This window comes from Microtus ochrogaster, chromosome 15 (genome assembly GCF_000317375.1).
Source record: "Microtus ochrogaster isolate Prairie Vole_2 chromosome 15, MicOch1.0, whole genome shotgun sequence".
NCBI lineage: Eukaryota > Metazoa > Chordata > Mammalia > Rodentia > Cricetidae > Microtus > Microtus ochrogaster.
This window is the reverse complement of record NC_022017.1, coordinates 2,841,048-2,850,972: the sequence shown is the minus strand read 5'-3', so window position 1 is coordinate 2,850,972 and position 9,925 is coordinate 2,841,048. Positions and strand designations below refer to the sequence as shown.

General features: G+C 51.9%; 1 protein-coding gene across 1 annotated transcript; it reads right to left on the bottom strand.

Moving 5' to 3' along the window:
* Positions 1-2,741: 2,741 nt before the first annotated feature.
* LOC102001638 (keratin, type II cuticular Hb5) lies at positions 2,742-9,604 on the bottom strand. Its single transcript, XM_005353853.2, has 9 exons — positions 9,185-9,604; positions 6,804-7,012; positions 6,231-6,291; positions 6,013-6,108; positions 5,259-5,423; positions 4,740-4,865; positions 4,127-4,347; positions 3,353-3,384; positions 2,742-2,935 (listed from the first exon to the last, which is right to left on the bottom strand). The coding sequence occupies exons 1-9, from the start codon at positions 9,602-9,604 to the stop codon at positions 2,742-2,744; spliced, it is 1,524 nt and encodes a 507-aa protein (XP_005353910.1).
* Positions 9,605-9,925: the final 321 nt, after the last annotated feature.

The window sequence follows — 9,925 nt, the reverse complement described above, 5'->3', positions numbered from 1 at the left end:
GGAATATAGCTCTTGTTAGAAGAAGGCTACAAGAGCCCCGAGTCCTGTGGTCCTGAGAGTTGATGTTGTGTGCTTACTGCTGGCCCCAGGGTATCAGAGGAAGAGGACGACATCCTCATTATCACCCTTGTCTAGCTGAATCAGTTGACTGTTCTGTGCACACAAACACGGAAGCATTAAAAAGCTTAGTTGTGTCCTCCAGAGTCTGACCTTTTCACTAGTCAGTGCGTGGTCTCACAGTTCGGGTCTAAGATTACCTATCTTAGGTTGCTTTGGTCCATGGCCTTGTTGAGACCAAGAAGTTTTCTCCAGCTTGGACTCACTTCAGCATCCCAGGAGCACAGGATGTGGCAGGGCTGAAAAGGCAGCCCTTCCATCTAAGAAGCCCTGCAGGGCCCTAACATGAGGTTACTTTTGGCCTAAGATGTCACCAAGACCTGGCAGTCCAGCCACCCCATTGCCATCGTCTGACTTCCGGGTAGATGAATGATCTGACTTAAGTGATGTAGTGACCATGGATGTGGTCAAGGCCCAGAGAGTCGGGATGAAGGAGGGGACAGCAAGGGGCTTGCAGGAGCCTGTTGGGGTTCACCTGGCAAACCTCAATGGAACAGCTAGCATTCTCCAGCTGGCTCTTAATCCTTTCAGCTTGAAGTTAGGAATCAGCAGAGCGACTCAGGTCTTACCTTCCACCAATGATGGAGGCTGGGGGCTGGGGGTGGAGGAGAGTAGGGCAGCAGAGGGGCTGGGGGACAGACCTGCCCCATGATGGCGACAGCTAGTGTGTTCTAATGCAGGGATGGAGTCTGAGAGGGCTGAGTGGTTCCTACTTTCTCAGCTTCTTGAGATCACTCTATATATCACAGGTCTGGCATGACCTGAGCTCCACCCTGGAGCCTAGTGAAGGCTCAGAGCAAGAGACACTTTCTGTCCCTAAGACGTTTCTTGCTTGGCCTTTGGACAAGGCCTGAAGGCATGGGGGCAGAACTACATATCTTCAGGGCTCTAGGTGGTGGCAACTGGTAAGCAGAGATCACTGAATACAGGTATAGGTAACAAAGGGCATAGGACTGGCCCATGTGTCTGTCTGCTTTGGATGGCAGCGAGGTGGTCCTGGAGCCTCAAGAGGTCAGACTTGTCTCCTTGTGGAGTGGAGGTCTGGGGACCTTCACTGGGAGGGAAGCTGCTCAGGAATTAGGAGTTGGTGGGCGAAGAAGTACATGCCTGTGCTGGGAGTGATCCGAGCCCAGTGGTAGGAGGTAGCAGTGAATTTGTATGGGGCTCTGGCTGCTGAGCATGTGAATAGTGGGGCTGAAAGACAGGTGTGCTAGCTAGTTTTATGTCAAGTTAACAGAAGCCAGACTCACCAGAGAGGAGGGCCCTCAAGTGAGAAAATGCCTTCATAAGGTAGGTTGGGCTTTAGGCAAGTCTATAGGTATTAATTCTTAATTAGTGATTGGCGGGAGAAGACCTGGCCCATAGTGGCCGTGGGTTCAGTATAAAGTAAGCTGAGCAAGCTGTGAGGAGCAAGCATCTTTCCTGCATTAGCTCCTGCCTCCAGGTTTCTGCCCTGTGTGAGTTCCTGTCTTGGTTTTCTTCAGTGATGGACAGTAATATGGAAGTGTAAGCCAGGTAACCCCTTTCCTCCCCAAGTTGGTGTTACATACAGCAATAGTAACCCCGACTAAGACAGCAGGAGGCTTATTTTGGTGGGGAGGATGCTACAGGAGGAACAGGAACTGTGCTCCAGTCCAGCAGGAACAGAGGAGGACAAGTAGATCAGCCTGTGGGAACAGACTAGGAGCTGGCCCAGGGATGAGTGGAGAAGGTTACCCTGTGACATGTGATACTGGCTTTTCGAAAGCAATAGTCACCAGTGTGGGGCTGGCTTAGGACTGGTTGGTTGGTGCAGGCAAACCAGCAGGAAGTGGCGACACTGGCACAAAACACCACACACCCTTGCATCGCAGCAGCCTTTATTGAAACACAGATGGGGCACTCCAGAAGGCAAGGCACCCACAGACAGAACCAGAAATTGGCCTCAGAGTCCCCATCCCATCAGCCCTCCTGAGGGCAGTTCCCTTCTGCACAGGCAGGGGAGGCCTGGAGCAAATACGGAGTTTTTGAAATGTGTAAAGGCATCAGGAACAGCAAGACCAAAGCTCCCTAGCCAGGGGCTGTAGGTAGCAGGAATCCCCAGAGAGCAGACTGTTTTCTGGGAGGCAACCCAAGGAGTATGGATAGAGCATATTGCCCCAAGGAAGGCAGTCAGTCAGGGAGGTGACCAAACACAACCATTGATAGGAAGGTGCTTGCTGCCTCTGGGGCCATGTACCTGGGGCCAGAAACGGGAGCTTCTTGGGCAGGGTTCCCTCTGGTGCTTTAGTTTTTGCAGGAAAGCCTGGGTGATTAGGACTGTGCCTTGACCTACGAAGGCCAAGCTTTATTGTTTAGCCACGCTGGGTGACAGGTAGTGTCCCAGAGGGCTTGGTGAATGATACAAATCAATTATAAGTGTTTGAAGACAGGTTGGAATTAAGCGGAGGGTTGGGAATATCTTCTAAAGTGAAGCCCGAGGAAAACCAAGAAACAGCTCCCTAAAAGGAGAAGGTGGAGGAGAGCGGCCCTGACTCTTTCCTCCCATAGGAACATCTAGATTATTCTGGAAGCAAGCACACATTTTCCATTCACACATCATTCCACTCTGGGGCAGACAGACATCCCATTTGCAGGTCCTGGTGCTAAGCAAAGCGCACTGAGCGACTGCTCCCACAGCTGAAGCTGGAGGATCTTGGCTGGCAAGGAGTGCAGGAGTCAGGGGCCATCACTGAGATGCTGCCCCCAGTGGCAGAGGGGCCAGAGGCAATCTGGCGCCCTGGGGTTGTACCATATGTGAGCCCCCCACATGCGACTCCACCACGGGAGCTGCTGACACCTGTGGGAAGAGGAACAGGGAAGGATAAGGGGCTTGCTGGTGTCACCCACCCACCACAGGTGCCTGAGGGCTTCACATTCGGGGCCTGTGTCCTCCTCAAGGGATCAGTGGCTAACATGACATGTCCTATTCTTTCAACCTCATGGCACATCTGGACCCATTTCCCTGGACTGCAGTGTCTAGTGGCCACCAGTTAATGGGTGCTCAACTGTTTTTGAAGTTAACCCTCCCTCCTTCCCCGGCCCTACAACCCTTACTTCCCCACCTTCCACCCCCCTTCCTGACCAGGGAGGAGCCTGGGGAAGAGGAAAGACTATGAATGTTGGGAATGTTGGAGGTTGGGTGGGGTAGGCCCATGCTGCAGCTTTGCCCAACCCAGAGCCATTTTTCTAGGGGTCCTTTCCAGCAGATACTTACAGACATTCACGGAGCCCACACCCTCGCATAGCCTGAGGAGAAAGGAAAGCACCATTAGTTAGTTCTAAGCAGTGACCTGGGTCCTTGAGACAGTCGCTTGGGGACAGACAAGGCCAGCTTTTGTTCTAGGTTAAAGCTATCTCCTGAGAGGCAGGAAGGGCTCCCCAAATCTTCTTAGAATGTTCATTTTCTGTCTTTAAAGTGTCCCCATCCATGGAGACCAGCCCTCCGGTTTAGAGCAGTAGTGAGTGGAATCGTGACTTCCACACACCGCCTGCCATCGGTGCCCGAGGCTGCTGAATGCCAATAAGTGCTCACAGTAAGCATGAGGCAGAGCTACGGGTATACAGGGCACAGCATCCTTACTGTACATGAGTCCAACTCCAGGGAAACTCGGAATGGGCTTCAGAAGCCCAGGACCTAGTGTTGGGTCCCAGCTCTGCAGCTTAGTAACTTTGTGGCCATGGGAAAGAAACTGAAGATTGAGCTATCCCTTCTCTGTTTTTGGATAGGAAAAATGGTACTTACCTGACAGGATGGAGGATTATAAATGGGCGCTTGACATAGAGCATACATGATAGCTAACCATTATTACTGAAGCCTGGCCTGGAGTCGTGTGGTCAGAGCTATAAGTCACACTTGTGCCCAGACCGTTAGCCAAGAGGCCCAGGGTCTCTGCCCCTTCCATGCAAGGACTAACAGGCCCTAGCCAGCTTGTTTTTTCAGGACAGTTTGGTCTTCAAATGAACCCCCACATGGTTCTTCTCAGCTCACCTGTGCTCCTCGCCCTCCAGCAGGCGCCTATAGGTGGCGATCTCAATGTCCAGGCCCAGCTTGGAGTTCATCACCTCCTGGTACTCCTTGAGCAGGCAGGCCATGTCCTGCTTGGCCTTCTGTAGGGCAGCCTCCAGCTCAGCCAGCTTGCAGCGGGCATCAGTGAGGGCGGCCTCTCCCTGCTGCTCTGCCTCGGCCACAGCTGTCTCCAGCTTAGCACGCTGTGGGGTAGAGAGGGACATCTTGTTAAAACAAGATGGGGTGGGGGGGCTGTCCCCAGTGTTTAGAGCAAGGGAAGCGAGCGCCCTAGTGATGATCCATGGCAGGTAGTTAATAGGGCTGGCAACCCAAGGAGGAAGTGGCTGGGCTATTCTTCATCTCTCTTTGTGGGCAATGGCTGAGGATGGGTTACATCTCTTGAAAGTCAGAGATTCTGCTCATCCGAGCATGTCAGCTGTGTGATATGAAGGAATCCTGCCTTCTCTCTGGGTTCCTGCTTCCTCTCAATCTTAATTAGAGACAGGCCATTTCATTGTAGTGAGCAAAGCACCCCGTGATGTCGCCTGTTGCCTTCCTGTGCTTATCACTTATCTGAGTCTGCCTTATGACCTACCTGGGTCTTGGCATTCTCAATCTCAGCCGTCAGCCTCTGGATGATGCGGTTCAGCTCGTTGATCTCCTCCTTTGTGCGGCGCAGGGTCTCCCCATGCCGGATCACTGTGGCCTTCATCTCCTCACACTGGAAGTTGAGGGTGGGGGACAGATGTTTAAGAAGGAAAGTAGAACAACCTCCCCCTCAGCCAATGAAAGTGCAGCAGGTCCGGTGCTCAGCGGATGAGTATGCTGCAGGTACAGTACTCAGCCAATGAGTGTGCAGCAGGTACAGTGCTCAGCCAATGAGTGTGCAGCAGGTCCTGTGCTCAGCCAACGAGTGTTCAGCAAGTACTGTGCTCAGCCAATGAGTGTGCAGCAGGCACAGTGCTCAGCATGTGCAGTATTTACATATAGCAGCCCTTGCTAGCTACCTGACCCCGAGATCAGTCAGCTTTTCTTTTACCAGTACTAAAGAAAAGAAACCTTTTCTAACAGACACCTTGCATGGCTCCCACAACCATGACTAGGAGGCACTCACCTTGGTGCGGTACCAGGACTCAGCCTCTGCCCGGCTGCGGCTGGCAACGTCATCATACTGAGCCTTGATCTCAGCAACAACACAGTCCATGTTCAGGTCCCGGCTGTTGTCCATCTTCACGATGACTGAAGTGTCTGAGATATGGGCTTGCAGAACACGGATCTCCTGCAGAGCCAAGAGGAAGAACATTATGCTTGATGCCTCTTTTGGGCTTGGTGTTCCATCCCTGGGACAGTGATTCTTCACTGGTGGAGCTCTAATGAGGAAGCTCACTGATTCTGGCCCCCACCACCTTTGTTCACATACAGGCACAATGTTAAACAGCAAGGCTGAAAGCCCTAAACCTTACAATGGGGTCAGCCTCTGAAAATGGGGGAAGTGTGGGAAAGGCCTGACTGGAAGTCCCAGGCAAAGGTCTGAATGCCAAATAGTAACTAGTCCAGAATGAACCTTCATACGTGGAATCCCCGTAGACCGTCATATTCCTGTGTCATCCAGCATGCAAACACACTCCATCATGGGAGATACCCACAGACCCAGAAGACGACTACATATAATGCACAATTATCTTACACACGTGAATACAGATGCACCGTAGCTATGTGCACCCAGCGCTCTACACCCAGTATAGCAGGCCTTTTCACATGTGTGGGCATGTGGTATGTGACTGAGCACTCGCAGACCTAGGACCCTGAACCCCACCCCCACCTCTGTGTCCTCTTTTCCATCCTTGCTGACACATGAGTGTCTCTACCTCTTCATAGAGGCGCTTCAGGAAGCTGGACTCCTCCACCAAGGCCTCCACGTTGGCCTCCAGGTCTGATTTACGTAAGTAGGCACAGTCCACATCCTGAGAGGGGACAGAGAGGAGGGAAGGACATGTGGAAGGGTCCAAGGCAAGATAGTCCAGCCAACATGATGACTGCCTGGAGGTGACTCCCCTCCCTCCCTGCCCAGCAAGTGGACCCTCACCTTCTTCAGAACCACAAACTCATTTTCTGCGGTAGCCCTCAGAGCTACCTCCTCTTCATACCTAGATGGGAAAAAAAAAAAAACCAGAACTCAGGGTCCATGCCTCGAATCCTGCCTCAGTTCCTAGCCAAGTTCTTCCAGGATCATGAAAGGGATTGAACGTTTTGTGGTGTGAATGAGTCTTTGTGTGTTGTATTTGTGCATTGCTCTTGGCAAGGCCTTGCTCAGGTTGGCTGCATTCCCCAGTCCTGTGCCTCTGAGGTGGGTTCCTGAGAACACACATTCCACCCCGAGTCTAATCATTCTGACACCCTAGATTCCAAGAGCACTGTGCTGGTGTGGGGGAGCCCACAGCCCAGGACCCAGAGCAGGAAGGCAGGCAAGGAATGGGGAAGACAGCACTGGGACCCCCATGTGGATTCAGACCCTCACCTCCTGGGAGCAGTTCTCTCTCAGGACCGGGTTCTGCTGCACACACCCTCCAAGGCCCAGGAAGTCCTATGGGACCCTGAGAAGCCACAGCAGAGATTTCCCACCCACGGCCCTCCGAGTCCTGTGGGTGTGCACACTCACTTCTTCTTGTAGCCCTCCATGGCCTCCTGCACGTGGTTGAGCTCAGCAGCCAGCCGCCCACCATCAGCCTCCACACACTCAGCCTCCCGCCTCAGTGCCTCGATGTAGCCTCCAAACAGGGGCTCTAGGTTGCTCTCGCAGCAGCGCTGGTTCTGGTAGAACTGCCACTTGGTCTCCAGCAGCTTGTTCTGCTGCTCCAGGAAGCGCACCTGCCATTCAGGGGAGGAAAGAGACTTAGTGGGAATATAGGGAGTGTGTATGTGTGTGTATTTGAGTGTGTGTGCATGTGGTGTGTGTTATGGTGTGTGTGTGTGATGTGTATGGTGTGTGGTGCATGCAGGGTGTGTGTGTGATTAGTATGCTGTGTGTTTGTTGTGGTGTGGTATGTGTGTATATGTATGTGGTATGTGTGATTGGTATGTGTATGTATGTGTGTGTGTGTGCATGTGTGCGTATTATGTGTGTGTGTGCTATGTGTGTGGTGTGCTTTGCTAGAACTCTCTGCCCTTTCATGCTGGTTGCACGCCTCCAAACTTGGCTCAAAGCCAGGTCAGGCTCCAGCTCCAGTTCTGAGACTGAGGCGGGCAAACTGGTGAGCCCCTTGGTGTTTCTCACTCCATGACAGTAGAGCTACAGCTGTGAAGCCTGAGCCAGTTCACACATGTGTATTGTTCAGAACAGTAGTGCTGCAGCTGTGAAGCCTGAGCCAGTTCACACATGTATATTGTTCAAAACAGTAGTGCTGCAGCTGTGAAGCCTGAGCCAGTTCACACATGTGTATTGTTCGGAACAGTATCACTACAGCTGTGAAGCCTGAGCCAGTTCACACATGTGTATTGTTTGGAACAGACCCCGACATGCAGCAAGGATAGCAAGTCAATAAAGCAACTCTAATTACTAGTGGTTGTTCAGCCATTTTTCCAACAAACACATCTCTGACATTCACTCTGCGGTACCCAGGCCTGTGTCTGGAACACCTTCCACACACGTGTGCACACCCCCAAACCACACACATACACCACATATATATACACACACACCACACACAATACACCATTCCATGCATAAGCACACACATACCACACCACTTACACACACACTGCCACACACCACACACATTACACCACATCACACACATTCACTATGTACACACCTGACACCCCTATGACTCTTTATGTCTGTGTCTAAGACCTTTATTTTTTCCTTTGTCCATGTCTCCATCTGTTTCTGTCTTTTCTGTATCTGTTTTTATGTCTTTGCCTGCCTCTCTCTGTTTTTTGTATCTGTATTTCTATATATTTGTGTCTGTGTCTGTATCATTTGTCTGTGAAGTTTACTCATTCGTCATGATTCTGTGGGGGGAGGGGGATGCAGAAGTCGTTTCCTCCACATCACGGAGGCAGACTCCCGGGGTCTTAAGGACCAGTTCACACTCACTGGGGGAGTGCTGTCTCGAGCCCCCATCTATTGCCTTCACTGGCCCACAGTATGTCTGAGTAGCCCTGAGCATCCTCAGCTTGATTTGTCATTACATGTGGATATTAAGACCTCCCCAATGGGTGATTTGGAGGATTTATTAAGGCCACTAAAGAAAAGCATCAGGAATTTTAGACTCTCTCTCCACAGCCCCTTGGAGGCAGCTGCGCAACTTTGATACTTTGCCAGTATTGGTGGGTGTCCTTGCAGGCAGGCATCCTCCCTGTCTCTCTTCCAGCCTCCCCCACCCCCTTCCCCACCGCCTTGTTTAGCTGTCACACTTCCTCCTCCACTATTGCCTTTGAAAAAGAGAGAGTAATCCACTATTGTCTTTGAAAAAGAGAGAGTAACCATTGACATTTATTGAATGCTTGCTGTTGGCTTGTCCTTTCCATAACTGAGCTCTCAAATCTTCACAGAAACACATTAGGTCAGTCCTGCTATTCAAGGGTGTATCCCGCCTGGGGGGTCACACTGTCAAGTGTCACAGGCAGCCCACGAGGAGACAGTGTGGCCTGAGCAGTCTCCCTGCACTGCCCATGCTGCCTAGGCACAGGCCACCATGCCTTCTGATTGTATTGTCTTCCACTCTTGCCCTCAACCAGGCTTGTAGTGACACCCCTGCCTTTTCATGTTGTCCTCAGATACACACACACACACACACACACACACACACACACACACACACACACACACACTTAAACCATAGCCTGGATTTCCAGACTACATAATGAACTTTCCAAGTACCAAATGAGGGCCATGCATCCATCCACTTCCGTGGGTCTGCATTCCTTCCACTCTCCTGTCCCTAACCCGGCAGCCAATTTGTCTTTCCAACAGACTGGCCTCTCCCAAAGGGAAGTCAGGCCTGAGGTCTGCTCTGGGCCATCACAGACCACACCCACCTTGTCAATGAAGGCTGCGAACTTGCTGTTGAGGCACTTGATCTGTTCCTTCTCCTCATGCTTCACGCACTGAGCATTGGGGTCGATCTCCAGGTTGAGGGGCGTGAGCAGGCTCTCATTGACAGAGACGGTGGTGATGCAGGGGGGACTGGGCCCACAAACACCCCCTGAGCGGTATCCAAAGCTGCGTCCACAGGACCCTGAGCGGAAGCCTCCCACAGCCATGCGGGGCCCACAGGGGCTCGGGTTACAGAGACTTCGGCTGCTGAAGCCGGTCAATCCCCTGTAGCAGGACACTCCTCGGAATGGAGCAGCACTGATGCAGCAGCGGTTGCCAGTTTTAGGGGCCACAGCTGAGCAGGAGCTGAAGTTTCGGGTAACTCCACATCCTGAGCTGATCCTGTAGGAGCGACAGGACATCGCGTGAGTTGGATGGCGTCTAAGTGGCTGTTGGGTTTGGTGTAGGCTGCAGAGTGTGAGGCTTGGAGTCCTTTGGATCTCTCTGATCCTCTGAGGTCCTTTTATTGGTGGGGAGAGCTGGGGTTGGCTGCGTAAAAGCAGTGAAAAGGCATTTTATGTTGTTTATGGGCTTGGGGAGGTTGCCAGCAACTCCCCAAAGACTCATCTTAAAGGTGAGCTCAGAGGCGACGTGGGCTCCGTAAAAGACTGAAGATGTTATTAGGGATACCACACTGCACTTTTCATCTTCAAAGCTCTTTACATACATTAACTAATTAATTT